The sequence below is a fragment of the Sesamum indicum genome, linkage group LG4, assembly GCF_000512975.1.
Source record: "Sesamum indicum cultivar Zhongzhi No. 13 linkage group LG4, S_indicum_v1.0, whole genome shotgun sequence".
Taxonomy (NCBI): Eukaryota; Viridiplantae; Streptophyta; class Magnoliopsida; order Lamiales; family Pedaliaceae; genus Sesamum; species Sesamum indicum.
This window is the reverse complement of record NC_026148.1, coordinates 12,359,752-12,382,165: the sequence shown is the minus strand read 5'-3', so window position 1 is coordinate 12,382,165 and position 22,414 is coordinate 12,359,752. Positions and strand designations below refer to the sequence as shown.

Genomic DNA, 22,414 nt, shown 5'->3' with positions numbered 1-22,414 from the left:
AGGTTCAATGCGACATTGATGCTCGAAACTCTTCGAGGAAAGAGAATGATGTTTGTGGGCGACTCTTTGAATCGAGGCCAGTTCCTCTCCATGGTCTGTCTTCTGAATAGGGTTATCCCAGAAAACGATAAATCCCTGGAAAATTTTGGTATATCTGTTGTTTTCACAGCCAAGGTGATAACTGATATTGCTTCTTAATATGAACTTTTAATTTTAAACCACATTCAACATTTCATATAAATTATTAAAAATATATTAATTTTTTCATCCATCAATTGTTATTTTTGGGGACAATATATTGATAATATTTTATTGCATTTTTAGTCCAATATGGCAGGATCTTTTTCAATTTTAGTCAAATTTGTAATCTCACATTGTATCCTATAAGTTAAAAGTTTTCTCATTTTTAGTCCTTATGCGACTTTCCGATCCAATAATTAATGCAGAAGTCACGCAACTAAATCTTCTCATTTTTAGTTCAATCATGTGTTTGGACTAATGGTCCCGTGACTTCATGTGAAAATTAAAATGAGATAATTTCTTACTGATGGGATACGATAAAATTATAATAAATGAGACTAAATTAAAACGAGTCTAATTTATGTGACTAAAAATATCATTTCCCCATTTTGCTTTTATGTATGTACATTTACCTTCATATAAATATAAAAATATTACTAGAATTTCTTTTCCAAGAAATTATAAAATAGATAAATGAGGGGTAAAATTTAAAATTTATATAACTATTTTGCTGATATTAGCATTTTTTCGTTCAAACACTAACGAAATAGATATAGTTGTAAATGGAAAATTAGAGGTGTAACTATAGTTTCATAAGTGTTGAAAAAAAATATAATTTCACACTCTCAGAGGATCTAAATATATGTCCATTGTCTTTGGTTTTTCCTCAGGCTCAATTGTCTAAAACCCTTTTTCTTGGTAATGTTCAGGATTACAATGCAACCGTGGAGTTCTACTGGGCACCGTTTCTTCTTGAATCGAATTCAGATGCAGTCATACACAGAATTAGTGATAGAATAGTACGAAAAGGGTCGATCGACAAGCATGGGGAGCACTGGAAAGGAGTGGATGTAATAGTATTCAACACTTACCTGTGGTGGATGACCGGCCTGGAATTCAAGATACTGTAAGTAAAATTCCGTTGCATCTTCTATTCCATTTAACATATACATGCTGTGCATGTCTTAAATAGAACAAATGATGTATTCCTTGAACATGACTTAGAATGAATCCGCATGAAGTGATGGTTGAATTCTGTGTGTTTATAAATAGACGAGGATCGTTTGATGATGAAGAGAAAGACATTGTCCTGTTGCCCACAGAGGAAGCTTATCGGATGGCCATTCACAGCATGTTGAGATGGGTGAAGAAAAATATGAATCCGGAGAAGACAAGAGTGTTTTTCATGAGCATGTCCCCTACACATGAAAAGTGAGTAAGCATAACCTATATATCTCTACTAGGACGTAGTAGCCCTACAATGATGACCCGCAGAGGATGATACATTTGTTATGTGATTTTGATTTTTTTTTAAAAATTATACATCAATCACATGACGATAATATATTATACTTGTCAAATAATTAATTTTAATTCAATTCAAATTAGAATTTCTCTAGATACTATATATAAATATTGGGGAGAAATATATATATTTTTCGTACTGTAATTGCGGTGGGGTGTTTTTGGCCCACTCTAATTTCAATTGGTTATTAGGGATAAAAATCTAGAATAAAAAAATAGCACATTTGGTCCAAGCATGTGAATTATTTTGGCAAAATTGGACAAATCTGCTATTTTTTTAAATTATTATCCTTAATTATAAATTTAAATTGGGCGGACCAAATGTCATTCCACTGTAATTACAGGACGAAAAAAAAAAAAAATTCCTTATAAGAGTATTGGTGTATTTGTTAGAATGTGTATGGTATATGATTTACAGGAGCATTGATTGGGGAGGCAATCCAAAAGGCAGCTGCTACAATGAAACGAGAATGATAGAAGATCCGACATACTGGGGATCAGATTGTCGGAAAAACATAATGCACGTGATTGAAGAAGTATTAAGCAAATCCAGGGTTCCCATTACTTTTCTGAACATTACGCAGCTCTCAAGTTACCGAAAGGATGCACATACATCGATTTATAGAAGGCCGTGGAAGCCTTTAACCCCTGAAGAGCTTGCAAATCCGATGAGCTACGCAGATTGCGTTCACTGGTGTTTACCTGGCCTTCAAGATATTTGGAATGAGCTTCTCTTTTCAAAACTTCTCTATCCCTAACCCTAAAAAACCTAGAATTTGTTACGTATTACGGGTTTTTTGTATTTGCTCGATGAATAAAAAGAGAATATTCCGTTTGCGTGTGCACGCAAACGGAATATTCTCTTTTTATTCACCAAAAACTGTAAAAAATAGACAACATGCAAAAAAAAATAAAGATTGGGTGATCGTTTATAAAAAAAATAACGGTTGGGGGCAAAGTGCAAAACTTTTTGTATCAATTACCGTCTTTCTCTCGGCCCAAAAGGATTCTTATGTGTTTACTTGACAAGACTTTTGTTTGATTCGGAGTGAATATGCAATTTTTAGTCTCCAACAAGTTCACTACTATAAATGTCGTATTTAATAAATTAAAAAATTAAATATGTATTATACAAATAAATATAAGATTTAATTTAATTATTTGGTAATTACGGGACTAAATATGTCAAAATTATGAAACTGACATGATCAATTTTTTTTTTTATAAAAGATAAATATAAGACTAAAAGTGCAACACACAGTTACAGGACTAGAAATAAAATTTTACCTTCCAATTTCGTTGGAATTCAATTAGACAATTAAGTCCAACAATTTTAAAAAATTGGCACATTAAACCAAAATCTACTGAGAATTGCAAATATGACTAGAATATGACTTGTATGCTCGCAAGTTCCAAATTCCAGCTAAATTTGCAATTTTCAGCAAGTATTGTTCTTAATATGCTATTTTTTTTTAAATTGCAGAATTTAATTGTCAAAATGAATTCAAACTGACTAAAATTCCACCTCCTACACGTTATATGTACGATATCGTTTTTAGAAAAGTAAAAAAAATAATAAAAAAATTAACATTTTCAACCTTAATTAACTCAATTTGTGTAGATCCGGACATCCGTTATTTCAATGAATGTACTTTTAAGTATAAGATACCATAATTGTTTAACAATCATGACATTATATTCATTGTAGGAAATCGCATTTTTTGGTGTCATATGTTAGAATTTTTTTTTTCAATTCAATCTTATTTATTTTTTATTTTCTGATCACATTCTATTCCATAAGTTGGAAATTTTCTCATTTTTAGTCTTCACATGAATTTTTCATCTAATGATTAACGGACAACTCAGGGCTGTTAGTTCAAACACGTGTTGGACCGACGGCCTAGTGACTTTTCCGTTAACTATTGGATGAAAAAGTCATTTAAGGACTAAAAATAAGAGAATTTCTAACTTATGGAATATAATTTAAGAAAATCATAACAAATAAGATTAAATTAAAAATAAACTTAATTTATAGAACTAAAAATACGATTTTTTCCCAGCATTTCATTATTATCTTGGTCTCTGTATCAAATCATATCGTGCACCATCATATAATACCTTATACAAACAAGGTAACTTATTACCAAGATTGTCAAGTTTCGCTCCACCTCTAACATTTCCATTCACGTACATTTCATCTCCCACAAAGACAACATGTTACGACACAAACCTGAAAAAAATCATTCGTGAACAAGTCCAAATGTCGAAAACATCAGGAGACAAGTCGAAACCACCACCTTCGTCACCCGTCTCCCGAGCAACGCTTCTCTCCCCTTTCCTCTTACTAGCCTTCATCTTCTCCATCGTGGTATTCTACTTCATCGACTTCAGCTGGTATGTTTCCCGCGTGCAAGATCACGAACATAGCGATACGAGCCAAAAAATATCAACACCTGGTGAGTTATATGTGTGCTTGTTTCTAAGCAAACATGAAACATATTTCGCACAAATATTATTAAAGACTCCAAATGAAATAACAACATTTTCCTTTTGTATAATTGAACATAAATTTTGGTTTTTTTTTTCTTGTTGCTAGAGAAGAGGAGAGAAAGGTTGCCTTTCGCCATTGGAGAAGGTAACAACGGGTGCGATTTATTCAGCGGACGGTGGGTACGTGACTATGGCCGGCCGTTGTACGAGGAATGGGAGTGTCCGTACCTTGAGCCGCAGACGACATGCCTAGAACACGGCCGGCCTGAAAAGGACTATCAGTATTGGAGGTGGCAGCCTGATGGATGTTCCATTCCCAGGTTAGCAAAATACTGTCCATGACTGTTGGTTTGTTATGTGGTATGCAGATATGCTTGGAATTTGTTCTATCAATTGAAGTACAACCTTAACTCTGTACAAGATTGATGTTCAGTTCATTTGGTATGTATTATTACCTAATTAATAAGAAATGGATTCAATTTGAAATGTATTCTAATAAAACGGAATATCAAGTTACATCGACACTATCGTTAGGTTATGTCTAATTAAACAAACACCCTATATTTTTGACAAAATTATAAATATATCCCTTAAGGTTGTAAATTTGATATCTTCTTAGTGGGAGATTCTTACACAAACACCTCTTGAAATGCATTGCATTGACTCCCTCTCAAGGAGTAACTTATAATTTTATAGAGAACATGGAGTCCTGTATCTGTAATTATATCTAACTTCATAGAATGTCGATGTAATTTAATGTAAAACTAAAAATCAAAAACTTGAAAAACTGTTGGAAGTTAAAATGTAGATAGTGAATACATATGAGTTTAAAGCATTTTACCTCTTAGGTGATAATCCAAATGTTTTAAAAAAAAGGGTCTGTGTTAAATAAAATGGTAAAATCACAAATGAAGCAATTGACCCCTTATGGACAGCAGTGGTATAGACGCGCTTGGTGTGTGACTTGTTGCCTCTTAAATGACAAAACTGCCCCCATCCTCTACAAATACAAGGCCTCAAAGTCTGAAATGATCTTCATTTTGACTTCTCTCGTACCGTTTTTGCTCTTTTTTGGGCCCTGCTATTCTACTGAACTTGTTCAATTGTTCTCATTCTCTGCCAAAATGAGTGACTTCGTATTTGAGGTGGATGGGGACAATTTTGTCACTCAAGCAGAAATAATGGGTAAATAGGTCACACACCAAGCCCATCTGTCCCACTGCTGTCCAGAAGGGGGTTAATTACTATAATTTTAAGATTACAGGCAGGTTTTTTTAACATAGGATTCTTGTAAATATTTTGATTATCACAGGAAATAAAATGCTTTAAACCCGACAAACTTAGCTAGTATTCTCAAAATATTTAGTTTAATGACTTGATTTCAGAGGTGGGCTCAACTGGAAGATGTCATGCTGTAATACGTTACATGAGATTTAAAATGAAATGTGATTTTTGTGCAGTTTTAATGCGACATTAATGCTTGAAGGGCTTAGAGGGAAGAGAACAATGTTCATTGGCGATTCTCTAAATCGAGGACAATTTACCTCCCTCATTTGTCTTCTTCAAAGAATCATCCCTCCACATGCTAAATCCATGCAAACTTTCGGCTCCCTCACTGTTTTTACAGCCAAGGTAACTAGGTTTCTATTCTCAAAATGCTGTCTTCAATTCTATACTGTTTTCAAATCCTGACATCATGTTTGTTCGAGCCCTTTTTTATTTTGGGATTTGATTATAGAATCCAAAAATTAATTCATTTTTTCATATAAAATACTATTGCAAAATATCATATTTTTCCTACAAAAAACTATCACAAAATATTCTGATTCAAGCACATTCTCATTGTTTATCACGTTTTTTTTGTAAGATAATCTATCATACATCATATTAATTCAAATATATTCTTATTTTTTTCACACATTACCTAGTATAAAAATGATACATTACTTAAAGATAGTGAAAATTAAAAATTGATAATGAAAACAAAACCAAAGAGTCGGTATTTATTTCTATTTTGACGGAAGATTTTTTATCCAAATTAAGTTTGATCGAATTAAATCAATTATATGATAAGTGTGTATTATAAAAACTAAAATATTATAATTCTTAATCCACAAGAGCATTATGGTCAGTTCACCACAAAAAATTGATGAAAACATAAGGGAGACTAATTAACATAATAGGCTAATTATTAGACGGGTGTTAAAATCAGACGGTATTAGTAATTTTTCAAACAACGAGGGGGTATCGTAATTATGCAAAATCTCAGGAGAAGTCGTTGTAATTTATCCCATAGATGTACCGTATAAAAAGATTACATCATCTACATATTTAAGAAAATATTTTATAAATTCGACATGTATATGAAAACTAAAACACTAAGATGAAATCATCAATTTAAATAGACAATTCAGACAGGAAAGATCATTTTCTCTTTTCTTTTTTTCCCCCCTCATTTGATACTTATATTATGTAATAAAACTAAACACAGCACTGAAAACTTACAAAACTATACTTAAACTAGAATACTACTGTTGCTTTTGTTTGTTTCTTTGTTTTTTTTTGTTTTTCATTTTTTAAATAGTAACGGTAATTACATATTTTTACATTAATATCAATAAGTGTAAAAATATATCGATTCCATTAGTGAATTTATAGTATAGTAAACTAGTATCAAATTCAAACGAGACAAATATCTATTACAACAAACTCATGTTAAGTGATACAAACACTCATATGTTTGAGGGAATTGGACCTATGATATTGAACTTAGTCATGGGAGACCTCAGTCTTAACCACTAAAATAAAATATCATTCGTACCGATACTTCTTTTGTTATTTACTGTTTTGTGCGCATATAAATGATCAGGAATACAACGCTACAATCGAGTTCTACTGGGCGCCGTTTTTACTGGAATCCAATGCAGATAATCCCTTCAAACACAGGGTGAGCGACAGGATTATTCGGAATGGATCGGTAGACAAACATGGAGAGCACTGGAAAGGAGCGGACATACTTGTCTTCAACTCTTATATTTGGTGGATATCAGGATTGAGGATATTATTGTACGTAGATTCTTACCCTTTCATTCCAACTTATTAAAACTTAAAAAGTAAATTACAGCTACCTCATTTAAAATTTGAAATAATTACGAATACTTTGAAATTACAAACATCCCGCTCAAACGGATAATAGTCATGTAACGTGAGGTAAAAATTGGTACTTTATCTTTTCATATTTGCTTTTCTTTTTCCTAAAAAGAATGTTTGAAAAACTGTTAATATATATATATATATATATATATATGTGTGTGTGTGTGTGTGTGTGTGTGTGTGTGTGGAGGTAGGTAAAGTAAAAATAAGTCTACAAAAATATTTTTAAAAAAATCTAAAGAATATATAAAATTATACTTTGTAATTCAAAAAGAACATTTTAGTGAGTTCACTGTAAAAATTGGATGGAATTCTAATAAAACGAGCCCGTAGTTAGACGAACGTTAAAATCAAGAGGGTATTTATAATTTTTCAACTAATAAGTGTATATTATGCTAAATCTCATGAGAGTTGACGGTAATATACCTAAAACTTACATATATGTCTTTATTCTACAAATCGTGAAATAGACATCATAAATATTTTGTATGTCTGTGTGTGTTTGTTTCTCCCAGGCAAGGATCTTTTGAAGATGAAGTGAAAGAGATTGCAGATATAACAAGGGAAGATGGTTATCATATTGCCATGAAGAGCTTAGTGAAATGGATAAATACGAACGTTGATCCTCAAAAATCTCGAGTCTTTTTCATCAGCATGTCACCTACACATCAACGGTAATAATCTCATCTTGAATTTATGTTATAAGCCAAATTGTTAGAGGAAAACATAAAAATATGGGTTAATTACATTTAGATCTTTTTAAAAAATTTCTATTGAGTATTAGCGTATCACATTCTTACTTTATGGGAAAAGCAAAACAAAAATCATCATTCCAAAAATTAAATAGAAGAATAATTATTACACTTTTGGCTTTTTAATTATTCGATTTCAATCTCTAAACATTCATCCGTTATGGTTATTTTTGTTAATCGATCATCAAATCATATGGGCAATGATTTTTTCCATGCCTCCATTACATCCTCATGACGTGCTGGCATGTGTGTGTCTCTGTGTGTGTGTGTGTTTTTTTTTTATTTAACAGGTCAATTCATATAAATTATGACCTAGATATTCAAAAAAAAAAAAAAAAGTGCATATTTAAGGAGCAAAACTGTAAGTGGTGATTGTTTGGGGATTAGATTGGAATAAGTGGTATTATTTTGAAACAAAAAAATTGTAGTTCTCTCAAATTAAAGATTAGTTTAGCACATTTTCAACATAAAATAGGAATTGAAGGCTTAGGACAGACAAAACAGCACTATTCCTTAATTACCTCTCCAAACATTTGGATTGGATTTTCTATCTTAAATTTTAAGATAAATTACAACAGTTTCTTTTAAAATTTATCATAATTATAAATATTCTCTCGTTATTTGAAAAATTATAAATACCCTTTTTAAAGTTAATGGACCATCTAACAAATGCCCCTCGTGACAGCTTATTATAGAAGGTATTATTTGTTAGACGGTCATTAATTTCGAAGGGGTATTTATATTTTCAAACAAAAAGTGAGTATTTGTAATCATAACAACCTCAGGAGTGCCGTTGTAATTTACCTTAAATCCTATTGCATCATACATCTTAGTTAACATATACATGTCACGTGTACAAATACTATCCTCATCTATTTTTCTAAAGAACGATTTTGGACACGGGACTTATGTATACTAAATGAGATGAAAATGAAATAAAATTTAGAATAGAAAATCAAATCCGACCCTTTGTAATCTTTCCTTAAGACAAATTGGCTTTATTACAACTTATGTACTGTAGGAGCTACAAGTGGGGAGGTGATCAAAATGGAAATTGCTACAACGAGACAACCATGATAGAAGATCCAACCTTCTTCGGAGCTAAAAAGAGTTTAATGCAGGTGATTACTGAAGAACTCAGCAAATCAACGATTCCCATTACATTCATCAACATCACACAACTCTCGAGCCCTAGAAAGGACGCACACACTTCAATCTACAAGAAGCAGTGGGTCCCTCTAACTGAGAAGCAGCTCTCAGATCCCCAAAGCTACGCTGATTGCATACACTGGTGCCTACCAGGCCTCCAAGATATTTGGAACGAGCTTTTGTTCTCCAAGCTTTTCTATCCCTGATGGACGGTCGAGATTAATTATTATGTTTTCTCAAGGATTATAACTTCAAACTCATGTTGCTACCATAAATTTTTATATTTTTTATGTGTAAAATTATGTCTAGTTAGTAGTATTTTTTTTTTTTTTTTTGTGGGATTGGCAATAAGTTCTGTATAATTCATTCTATCACGTTTTTTTTTTCATTTTAAAACAAATTATTGTGAAAAATCACATCTTTTTCTAATAGAAAATCATCATGAAACATCATAGCCCAAATGTAATTTTGTATGCAGTTTATAATTGTGGCAAAAAGGTCACTTTATAAAAGATCGTAAAAGACCAAAACAGTTTAATAAAAATAAAGAAGAAACAAACTTAGTGCTTGAAAAAGAAGAATTAACAGTTTATTGATTTTGTATCAATCCATAATTCTTCAGCTTATGATCGCTATGTGCTAAGTGTATTAAAATATTTTGTAGTATAAAATGAGTTTTTTTTTTTTTTTTGTGACTTTACCTTAGTGGAAAATCTGTCTTTTGTATCTTGCCTAAGTGGCTAGGTGTCCTCTTTAAAATTGAGCTTATGTGGATATTTAATTTTGCCTATGTGGCTATGTGATTGTACCTCAGTGGCCATATGTGTGTGCTTGAGTGGCTAATTGAGTTTTCGTAAAATATGCCTAAGTGACTGGTTGAATCTAGGTGGTTTGGTGAGCCTTTATGGCTGATTAACTCTTTATGAATGTGCCTCAGTTATATGCCATAGCTTTTGTTTTTTACTTGAAAATTAATTTAGTGTTAATTATTGTGTGCAAATTGTTAAAAGTGCTTAGTGCTAATTACAAAATGAACTGTGTGTTATAGCTCGTGATATCATGTTACTAACGTCTCTATTTTCAAGTAAAAATGGTTGTGATAAATTGCCAGATTCAAAATGCTCTAGACCTTGTTTCGCTAATGGGTCTTGATCCAAGGTGGAGCATGTAAGAATTGGATAATTCATGACCCATTAATTATTGGTAGGCCCAAAAAATTAAGAGGCCCAAACCAGCACCCACTTGAAAGCCCACAACTCGACCCACCACCGAAGCGACCCGACTCAACCAGTTACTACTTAACCTAACTATTCTCTCTCTCATTTTTTTCTTACAGCCGTTCGCTTGTTCCTCTCTCTCACTCTTGACATTAACTCTCCCTCTTCTCCATTTTCTCTCTTCCTTGGTTTATTGTAAACGGCTTTCTCTAACCCATTTTTTCCAAAGTTTTAACTCTTTTTTGTCCCCTCTTCTTCTACACCCCTCTTCATTACTTCAACCTTTTAAAAGGGGATCTTGGCCTTTGGCCAACCAACCGATCCAACACTCTCTCTTCTCCTTCTTGGGCGTCTTACTAATAGTTCTAAGTGAACTATAAAATCTATTTTTGTTGGGTCTTAGTGACCGGTTAATTTGTCAAATCTCAGTGATCAAAATCTTCGAGGTGGTCGGTTACCTTAGTGGTGCAGCCGTGGGTGTTTTGGATGCATGCCCTGTGACTGTTGTCCCATTTTTTTTGGATCTGGCTCTCTGAGCCTTTATACACAGATTGATAATCTTTGTGATTCTTTATTCGTTTGTTATTTCTATATATTTCATTTGTGTAATCTTCTTGACATGTAATATTTATTCAGAGGAGTTTTGGACTCCATTATTGTAATAGTTAAATAGGTTATCAAAACTTCCGCTGAAGGTAAATACCCAACAACTTAAGTGCCTTTGCGTTGACTACAAGTAGTCTGACATATATGCATTATCTCTCTCATAATATTAAGATAAATTACATCGAAATTCTTGAAATTAGATTTAGTTATATAAATATTTTTATTTTTTATAAAATTATAAGTATAATTTTTAAAAATCTAATTGCATTTTACATCGACACCTCATCGAAAAAAATAACTTACACAAACACCCTTATATACATCTTCACACTAATGCATACGAGGATATTCATCTTCACCATTCTAAGTATAGATGATTAAAAAAGATTTAAAATAAGTATCTAAGCAGAAATTTTTATTTAACTTTTTTGTCAATGTCGACAAATTTCATAAATTTTATTTGTTAGATGAAAACAAATAAAATGGTTACTAAATGTAATTTTTCAAATTATAAAAAAATTATATATAATTACATTAAATTTTATGGAAGGGTAATGTAATCTATTAATATATATATATTTGAAGGGGGTATTTTGACCCAAATCCTTCAATTTTGACCAATTGGTGAATTCTTAGCATTTAGAATTGTTTTAACTGTAAAAATACATAATTGGTAGGTAAATATTAATGACAAGTGTTAATGGCAATATTAATAATTTCCTTAATTGATTATAGCATATATAGTCTCCTCTCCACCCCCATATATATATTTGTCGTACTGATTACTCTCATTTTAGTTTCTAAATTAATTTTATGTTAAATTATTTTTAATTGAAAACCCACCATATCTAACCATATATTTTTAATATTAGTGGGCACTGTTCATTTTTTTTATATCTAAATTTGATAATTACAGATCTTACTTTAACAAATAAATTCATCCGTTAGTCAAAATATAGTGAATTTGCTGATGTTAACAAAAAACTTAATTAAAAATTGATATTTACTTTCGATTGACTAATTATTGACTTATTGCAGGTAAAATAATTTTTTCATACTAAATTACCCTTATTAACGGTGAAGATACAACTCTTCAAATGCCTTAACACGTAAAGGCGCATGAGCGGAATTTGATCGTAAAAAGATTTATATGACCTGCAATAAGTCAATCGTAGATTTTTTTTTCTTAATTTTTTTATTAATATCAGCAAATTCGGTAAATTTTGACTAACGAATGGACTCATTTGTTAAACGGAAGCAAATATAATTTTAATTATAATTAAATTAAATCGGTGCATTACACGGGTGACATGCTAGGTATCTTTTATAATTAACGTAGTAAACTAATTGTACAATAATTGATAGTCTCTACATTAATTGCTCTTTACAATAGCAAGAGCAGTACTGACCATATATTTTTATTTTCTCCTGTTTATTATTTTTAATAAAATACTGAGCACACAGCTAATGAAGCTTTGATAATGCTCTTGTTCTTGTCTATTTTTTCCTTCTTACTTAATTAATCAATCCCATGTCAGTAAAGTGATTGAAACACATTCCATATTTATATATTTTTTAAATTTATTTAATTGAATAAAGAGAATAAAAATAAAATAAATAAATTTAATTGTGTATAAATAAAAAAAATATTAATACAGCTAATTAATAAAAAAAATATGATTATTTGTGAAAGAAAGTGTAGTTAAATGCATTTTAGTTAGCCAGTATTTACTCATGATTGATTTATTACAAATCAAATAAATATTTTTCTGATCAAACTACCCTTATAAGGGTAAAAATATAAATAAGGGTTGTTTGGTTAAAAGAATTTTTTTTATTTGCAAAAAGTCGGTATTAATTCAATTGGAGTAAATATAAATTTTAATTTTAATTTTTTGCTAATATCAACGAATTCGGTAAATTCTGACTAATAGAATGGTATATTGTGAAATGAAAACAAATATTAGGAGTATTAAATGTAATTTTCCAAACTATGAGCATCTATATATAATTATATCAAATCATAAGGATAAAAGTATAATTATCCGTTATAATCAATATAGTTTATCAACTTTAATCCATTATATTTGTGTTTTTTTATTTAATCAAATAAATCATATTTATATTTCGTACTTACATTGAATATGTTTTAATTACTGCTATATATATAAAGGTTTGAAGGGGTTGCGATAGTGATATACAAGTCTTGAAGATTACCGTGAAGAAACTAAATAGGGAGATTGGCGATGCCACCATGTGAATTTGTACCCACATCAGTTATGAATCGTCATAATATGTTAATCTAATTATTGATTTATTGCTCACACGAGTACAGATTTATGTGAACAACATCAAATTTTTCCTAAATAAAATTCAAATTTACAATATCATTAACTAGTAGCTATTATTTGCTAAAGATTAATTCAAATCATCAGCCCATGTATTCCAGAAAATCTAACAATCTATCATGACATTCATCATCTACAGTACAAAAAGAAAACAAGAGTCGTGTTTTTTTATCAATAACCAAAAAATACATTAAAGTTAAGACGATTTACTGCCATTTTTGGCCAAATTTTCAGCGATCTGAGCCAGCGACTGCAGATTGCACCTCACAATGGTATCAACAAACGCGCACGTTTCTTCCTTCGTGTTCCCCTGCGGCACATCCACCACGTACGACTCCACCACCACCGTCCCACTACTTCCGCCCGGCGGCGCTGCATGGAGGGAGGTGACTGACCGGTAGTTATGCAGGCGGTGCTCGCCTCCCACCACTCTGAAACTCATCACGTGCCTCTCATCATCCAAGATCTCGAGCCTCTCGGTGCTGCACGCCGCCGGAAGGCCCGACACCACGCGCACCTCCCGTAGAGTGCCCACGTCGCCGTCGCCCAGGATAACGTCGCAGCTCTTGAGGAAGTGCTTGTACTCCTGCGGCTTGTCGAAGCGACGCACCACGGACCAAACTGTGTCCACGGGGGCGTCGATCGCCTGCACCGTCGCGGAACAGCACTGGTTCTCCCCCACCACGTGCGCGTGGTTAAGCAGCACATTCTCCGGCACCGAAATCTCGCCGGAAACCGGACAGACCAACATGGGCTTCTCCTGTTTGTGGTGAAAACCCGCCACCGTCGCGGCGGAGCAGTGATTTAAGGGGTTGATCCTGTGAAGCTGAAGAGAAGAAGGCATGTTTCTATCTCTCTCGTCGACCTTTCCTCAGTCTTTCTTGGTATCAATCAACTATGCGAATGAATGAATGGATGGAGAGAGATATATAAAATGCAGGCAGTCAATAGATACATACACATAGACAGAGGGGGGGGGGGGGGGGGGGGGGGGGGGTAGAGAGAGAAAGTGCAGAAATATTTGTCTAGTTGCAATAAAATTTCGATCTTTCCTGGGAGGAAAGAAGTTGAAACCTCAGGGCTTACGCTGGGCAAAGTGCAAGTGGATGCGCCAGTTGCACAAACGTCTCTTTGGACGTAGTCACAATTGAAACTGCCCTTGAGATTAGCCTATAATTACGTGATCTACCAGGCATTTCGTCATCCCAGGTTCCTGCTAATCTTTAATGACGGGAATGCCCCTGCCATGGTCACTGGACCGCCTGCCGACGGCCGTACGGGCTCCTGATTTGGTGGGGTACGCGGGGAATGGGGAAAAGCTACACTTTAGATTCAAGGTCATGACAAGCAACGCCAGCCGATTCGAATTTCAATTAATTAAATCGAGTTAAATACATTATTATTTAATTTAATAAATATATTTACTTTTAATTTAATTAATTAATATATAAATCGAGTTTTAGTTAGTTTGATATTTTCAAATATACTTCCTAAAGTTAATACTTAATATATAACCATTCATATTTTTTATAAAATTACAAGTACACCTCCTAAAAATATAAGTGTGATTTATATCAAGTGGGTGTAATTATAATTTTATAAAAATTAAAGGTATTAGTCTAATTAGATCTAATTTCGAGACATATCAATGTAATTTATCCTATTTTATTTACTAATTGAATTGAGTTTGACTTAAATTTGAAAACTTATATAATATTTTTTTTTTTTGCTGAAGTTTGATTTATTGAGTATAATAAATTAAAAATAAATTTTTATCGATTAATTTTAATTAAATATTAGATTATTTAATTTATTTTTCAACCCTACCTGATGGGTATTTTGAATTCCCATTTTTTGGGAGTGGGGTGAAGAGCATTTATTATTCTTAAAAGAATTTATAGCAATTAAAATTGTTGATGATAGGTATATCAAATGAAGGTGTCATTTTCGGATGAATTTGTTCAAAATTTGGAATTCAATCCTCAAGTTTTTGGGACCCACGATTTCATTCAAATTCGAGATTAGGAGGGTGTATGACATTTATTTGAAACATCTTATAAATTCTGTATTTTATAAGATGTTTTAAGTGTTTAAATATGTCAAATTTTATTTGAAAAATTAGTCATTATGGCACATTGCTCGTAAGTGCATGTAATAAATAAACTTTTATATTTTAAAATATATTATAAATAAGAGCAAAATATATGAACTAATACATTACATTAAAAAAACAGAAAAAAAATTAATTTATCGGTTAATATAACATTTGAAAAATTAAATAGATTAGTTATCTTATCAGTTGAAGGGTATTCTTGTTAGATAAAATGCACGGTTCAGGGGTGCAAAGCGTATTTAACCCTAAAAAAAATGTCAAACGACTTTCAAAAGCTTATAAATCTGGAAACATCTTTTAAGATATTTTGATAAGCTTATAAACTCGTTAAATACCCTACCGATGGACTGTATCCATTCACATTTGTTAGACTCAATCACTATGCATATATATATATATGTGTGTGTGTGTGTGTGTGTGTGTGTTTTCTATTTTTTTTTTTTTAATAGTGATTACACGATTACATCAGTATTTGAATAAATTGAGCAATATAATGATTTAATCAGTGCAATAATATTCAATCAACATCTATCATAGTTTTAGTTAAAATTCCTGGTAAATATTTAATATATTTAAGAATCATGATAAATTTTTTGGTAAATTACAATGAGTTCCCCTAAAATTTTATATATTTATGAATATTTCTTCATTGTTTGAAAAGTTACTAATATTGACGTGAAATGATCAACTTTGTCCTTATTGTACTTTTAAAAAAATTATAAAATAATTAAACAAGGTGAATGAAAAAATTAAAATATTAAAAAAAGTTGTAGAATAAGTTGGTTCACCATATTAATAGATAGGAAACTAATGGAGACTAACAGAGTGAGATAGTTGTGAACGACGGTTAAAATCAAAGGTATAGTGGTAATTTTTCAAATAATGATAAAATATTCGTACTTATGACAAATTTTGTGAAAACACGTTGTAATTTAATCATAATTAAAATTACCGCAAATCTTAATTAATTATTGTCAATAACATTACTTTTTACATTAAATTATTTTATTATTATGTGATACTGATTTATTATAATTTTTAGGTTAAATACACTTTGCATTCCTGAACTATGCATTTCGTCTCATTTACACCCATAAAATATAAAAGGTAATAAAAACACCCCTGACAAAATAATTTACCATTGATAAGACAAAAATTCCCTTCTCACTTACCCCCACACATTTTTATTCTATTTCCTAAAATATATTTTATTAAAAAATCTCCCCAAACTATTTTTAATGATTTAAAATCTTACTCATATTTTATTTTAAAAATAATATTTATAATTAATTATTTTTTATGAATTATAGAGCACAAAAAAGATTTAATTAATTTAATAACAAAATTAAGTTATTAACTATTTATTTTTCAGATAAAAATGAATAATTATGTAATAATTTATTGAATATATTTTGTTTGAAAAGTATGGTAAAATGTATTTATTTATTTTTTTAATAAAAACATTTAACTTTTGGTTAAAACATATATATTGTTAATTCCTTGTCAAAAGTATAAATGAACTGTTGGTTATATTATATTTATTGTATATCTATTATATATATATATATATTAACCTATTACTCTATTTTTAATTAAACTTTTTACTTATTATTTTTTAATTAAAACAATTTAATGATAAAATATATCAAAAATAATATAACTATTCAAGGCACGTAGGACATATTTGTCCATCCAATAGATAAATATTATATTTATTAGTTTCAAAGGATGGATATTACATCAAAAATAATTCAGGAGTAAAGTGCATTTTACCCTTCTATTTATCCATAATTTTTAATGTTTATTGTCTTTTATCATCCCATAAAAATAATAATATCAATAATCATAAAGTTCCTTAAGAAAAATGCAAATTTCTGTTTTTTTGGGTTAAATATACTTTGCACCCCTGAATTATGCATAAAGTGCATTTACACCCCTAAATTATAAAACATAACAAAATGACCCCTCATGATATACACAAATTTTTTTACGATGAAAACTTTTTGTATTCCGTAATTTATAAAAACTTATAAAATATAAATATTATTTTTTACAATAAAATTTTAAATCACTAAAAGTAGTTCTGAAGAGATATTTTAATAAAATATATTTTAGAAAATAGAATAAAAAAGTATAGGGATAAGTAAAATGGATATTTTTATCTTATCAATACCAAATTATTTTATTATGTGTATTTTTATTACCTTTCATACTTTAGGTAGCCGTATATCTATAATTGTTATCTCAATTTTTACTATAATCGATTATTTGTTGATTGTTATTAATCAGAATTGATATTGATATAATGATGCGACGTGTTTGGGAGAAATGAAAATCATAATTAAGAATAATATATAATTGTGAAAAACGTTTGTATTGAAAGTCAAAAAAGGGAAAGAAACATTTAAATGGCTCAATTTTCAAAAGACAATACAATTTTCCGTCCAATGCATTGTTTGATGTTCCGACTTAACACTCGTATCTAAAAATAATTGTTATGATTAAATCGAAAGTCCGCCCCTGATATTGGGTATAATTATACATAAATTCTTATGATTTGAAAAATTACATCGATTATCTCCACATTTATTTCTGCCTAACTAATTGATTTACTTGTTAGTCAAAATTTACATAATTTACTGATATTAGTCAAAAAAAAAAAATTTTGATTAAAATTTTGTATTTATTTTCAATTGACTTATTACTGATCTATTGCAAGCTAAATATTTTTTTCCTAATCAAATTACTCTAATACATCCTCATGTGATAATGCATATGAGGAGGTATATTTTCACCCTTGTAAAGGTAAAAAAAATATTTATTTGATATTTTATAAGTTAGTAATAAATCAATCGGGATAATAAATTTAATTCCTGAATCTATGTCTTAATTACTTATGGGAAAATTGGTGTAATTATCTCTGTATATTAATTGGTATCTCACGCATAACGTGGTGAGATATGGATTATGGACAATCTCAATCATTAATAAAAAAAATTATTTTCTGTAATAATTTTTTCTTCGGGAAACATTAAGTACCAAATAAAATAAAATAAAATTTTTCTTTTTATAGAGTTGATGTATTACAATTTTTAATTAATACATCCAAATACGGAAAATTGATCAAATACCTCAGCAATTCTGAATTGACTAATATTCATAGTAATATACAGACGTGAACTCGCAACTTTTTAATTGCATTTGAGATATTTTGGTAATAATAACTACAATATTCAAAATTATTTGTAGTAATTTCAGAATGAAATGTTCCCTCTGTCTCAAAATTTAATATTCTTGCAATTCTGACATGGAAACAACCTAAAAAAAGATGAATAAGGACAATTTATTAATTATTATTTTTTTAGTGAAGCGATTACAATTTTATCATAAATTCGAATCATCAACAATCACTATACATAAATTACGAATATCAAATATATATATATATATATATATGACTTATAACTTAAAATAGATTAATACATATTGTTCGGACTGGAACCAATGACTATGGAACCTCAGTTTCGCCAAATGAGGTACGTTTCATTAATATTTAAATATCATTTATTCAAATAGCTAATTTACTAATCCCAATCTTAATTATTAATTAAAGTTATAATTTCTAATTAATTTATACTCACTTTTCCAAATTAAAAATAGAAAACATTTATCCCATCCTAGTCTGTGGGCTCCCTATAGTTGTTGTTTGCTAGCCAATTTGATTTATAATATTTTTTTTATAATCTTCGTACATCATAATTTTAAATTATTCCAATTTGGCAATTTTCATGAAAACCCATTATTTCTTTTTGTCGATTTCCTATATTTTCCACCAACTTTAATCAACTTGATAGTTTTTATAAGTTGAAACCTTAGCTTTACATCCTGGTTTTTCTAAAAAGACATATCAACTTGATGTTCTCCTTATTATCAAACCCTAGGAGGTATGACCAAAAACCACCCTTTATTCAACAACTTGGTAATAAATATGACAATAATGTACCTTACCCAAATAAATGCATATCTATTACCCCTACAATTTGAATTATTATATATATACTGTACCTATCCCATATACGAGCAAGTGGAAGTTTCCTGTAATATGATTTCGAGACATGTTCATTGGTGAAACCACAGACAGTCCCACGCTGTATTGTACATTAATTAATTATTACAATCAGTACTACAAAGTGGTTAGTGATAAAAAGAACATTCTTATACATGTCTTGAGTGTTTAATATTACTGCTTACGTAGCTCTATGTGTATGGAAGATAGGTATATATATTATGATTGATGCACATAAAAATGTCGCTTTAAGTGGAAACAGATCAGTGTCAGGACTGAATAAAGCGGTCGCGTCAATAAATTAAAAGTAAAAAGAGTTTCTCTGTTGTAATTTTTTCAACCTAGTGAATAGCATTATCCTCTTGATTTCACAATTATCTTCTACATCTGCAGTCTATAGAAATATAATTAATCATAATATATAGTATATACTTCGAAACGACATCATCCTTAATGTATGTCATATAAATATATATGTACATAAACAAAAAAAAATGACAAATTATATGTTGCTATATTAAACAAAGACAACTAGGTAATGGATAGCTACAAGCATGCAATAATTATGCAACCATAGATTGTAGACATTATTTTAAATATATAAAAATGAATAAAGTTGATACATACATGCAACAAATTGAAATCCCATAAAAAATTTAAAAAAAATGGAAGGGAAAAGAAGAGAAAAAGTACACACATATATACAAGTATATATATATAGGGAAAGTAGTCGGTCTGACCAATTTTAAAAAATTCTCGTTTTTAATCCTTTTATCAAGTTCTGTTAACACATGGCCGTTTTCATTAAAATGCCAAGGAAACCTGACGAAATTAAGGACTAAAAGTGATGATACACACTGCAAGAAAATAATTCAATAGTTATAAAAAGTTTTGCTACTAAAATCAGCGTCGAACTAATCAACAAATAAAATTATCGTTGTTAATCTATATTATTTAATATATATTTTAAGCAGCTTGTTGTTAAATTCGTTAGCAAGTATTTTCAATTGCTAAATTTATTAGCAAGTAAATTTTTTTATATTAAATAATATATATTAGAAATGAGAATTTTACTTGATAATTAGCTCGACGCTATTTTTTTTTCGTAGTTATTGAATAATTCTCTTTGTAGTGGTACTTTATGAGACGAGAAGTATACTGACGGAGAAGTTTAGTAGGCACACCTAAATTGAATCGTTTTTTCAACAAAAGATACATAATATAGTACTAGTTTGTGAATTTTAGTGTAAGTATGATCAACTTGTCAACTTGTGTCTACTAATGATTAATATTCCTATATTATAAACACATGAATCATGTACACTGCACGCTGTGCAAGAACCATATCTGATTCTTCCATTATTCATTGCTTGATTAATTATCAACTTAGAAATTAAAAACTTTAATTTATATATATGGTTTGCATCTGAGGAAATTAACAAGTAGTTTATCTGCTACCAAAGGTTGACTCCTCGGAACCCAACATGCATTTAAATCAATATATTGGGCAAATTATACAAATATATCATGTACTTTATGAAATTATAATAGATCCCCTAATGTTGTAATAATTATAGTTTAGTATAAATTATAACCATCTTCTATGACGTTTGACATAATTATAGATATAAATATCTTCTTATTGTTTGAAAAATTACAAATAACACCCTCATTTAATTTTAGTGTCTGCCAGATAACGAGCTCATTCCGTTAGCTTTCATTAAATGTTCATCCAATTTTTGTGTTAAACTGACCTAAATGCCCATTTGGATTATGTATTATAATTTTTTAGAATTTCTTAAAATATTTATATAGATTAATATGCCCTACAGATTATTTGCTTTCCTCACCCTTAGTTTTCTTTTCTTTTCTTTTTTTTTTATATTTTCTCCAATATATGGTAAAGTAGTAATTTTCACATCACCTTCTAGAGGCTGCATAATTATTTTCATTTGAAATGGGTATTTGGAATTTTTTAAATAACGATGGAATATTCATAATTATGTCTGATCTCAGGGAAGGTAGCTATATTTTATTTAGTGATGGCAATAGGACGGGTCTGACCGAATCCGAGACCCGCCCCACCTAATTTTTTCCCGCCCCGAATGCAATGAGGAATTTTGACTTTTTAAGTATTTTCTTTTTAACTAAAAATAATTATGTTGTTATTTTAGTTAACCACTATTAATTAGAGTTAAATAATTTAAATTAATTATTTAATTAGGCTTAAATATATTCATGATTCAACTAATATTTATTTTTTTAATAAGTGATATCAGTTTAAATTTAAACACATTAACATAGTTTTACTCTAAATGAATTGCATAACACAAGTATACGTTCCTCTAAATGATTAATTTTCTCATCAAGCAATATCATGTTACAATCTACAATGAATTGTATAAAACAACGAACATATTCAACTAATATTTTATTTTTTAATAAGTAATATCAGTTTAGATTTAAATACCTTAATATAGTTTTCACTTTTCACTCTAAAATGAATTGTATAATACAAAGTATACGTTCCTCTAAATTATTAATTTTTTCATCAAGTTTATTTTTTGTATTTCTTATATAGAGTTGGATATATATAAAAATTGCTTAAGAATTTACATATAATACTATAAACTTGTTAATAATGAATTATATATGAATAACAGATAACAAAATATATATACGATTCGGGGCGGGGTGGATCTAGACGGGGCTGGTTCGGAATAGGTCCAGGACAAAATCCGTACCCCACCACGTCCCAATCAAACCACCCCCGAACCCGCCAAATTCTATCCCAAACTCACCCAAATAGAGCAGGTTCAAGTCGGGGACTTAATTTTTTAGAGGCAATTGTCATTTCTAATTTTATATATAACTTACATAAACATCTTTTTTTAGAGAAAAAATTTATACAAGATCTCTTAAGGTACATTACATCAATACTATATAGTAGTGCAGTATTTATAATTTTATAAAAA

The 22,414-nt window shown here is 30.0% G+C and overlaps 3 protein-coding genes across 3 annotated transcripts in view; 2 read left to right on the top strand and 1 right to left on the bottom strand.

Moving 5' to 3' along the window:
* LOC105160972 (protein trichome birefringence-like 33) overlaps nucleotides 1-2,303 on the top strand; it is a 3,928-nt gene extending 1,625 nt beyond the window's left edge. The window contains exons 4-7 of the mRNA XM_011078519.1: nucleotides 3-174; nucleotides 951-1,147; nucleotides 1,294-1,452; nucleotides 1,964-2,303. Coding sequence (XP_011076821.1) covers nucleotides 3-174; nucleotides 951-1,147; nucleotides 1,294-1,452; nucleotides 1,964-2,303 — 868 coding nt within the window. The remainder of the gene's footprint in view (nucleotides 1-2; nucleotides 175-950; nucleotides 1,148-1,293; nucleotides 1,453-1,963) is intronic.
* On the top strand, nucleotides 3,806-9,295 carry LOC105160971 (protein trichome birefringence-like 33). The gene is made up of 6 exons (XM_011078518.1): nucleotides 3,806-4,001; nucleotides 4,142-4,355; nucleotides 5,496-5,667; nucleotides 6,905-7,101; nucleotides 7,704-7,862; nucleotides 8,962-9,295. The coding sequence occupies exons 1-6, from the start codon at nucleotides 3,806-3,808 to the stop codon at nucleotides 9,293-9,295; spliced, it is 1,272 nt and encodes a 423-aa protein (XP_011076820.1).
* LOC105160848 (abscisic acid receptor PYL4) lies at nucleotides 13,331-14,239 on the bottom strand. The gene has a single exon (XM_011078346.2). The coding sequence runs from the start codon at nucleotides 14,102-14,104 to the stop codon at nucleotides 13,457-13,459; it is 648 nt and encodes a 215-aa protein (XP_011076648.1). The 5' UTR covers nucleotides 14,105-14,239; the 3' UTR covers nucleotides 13,331-13,456.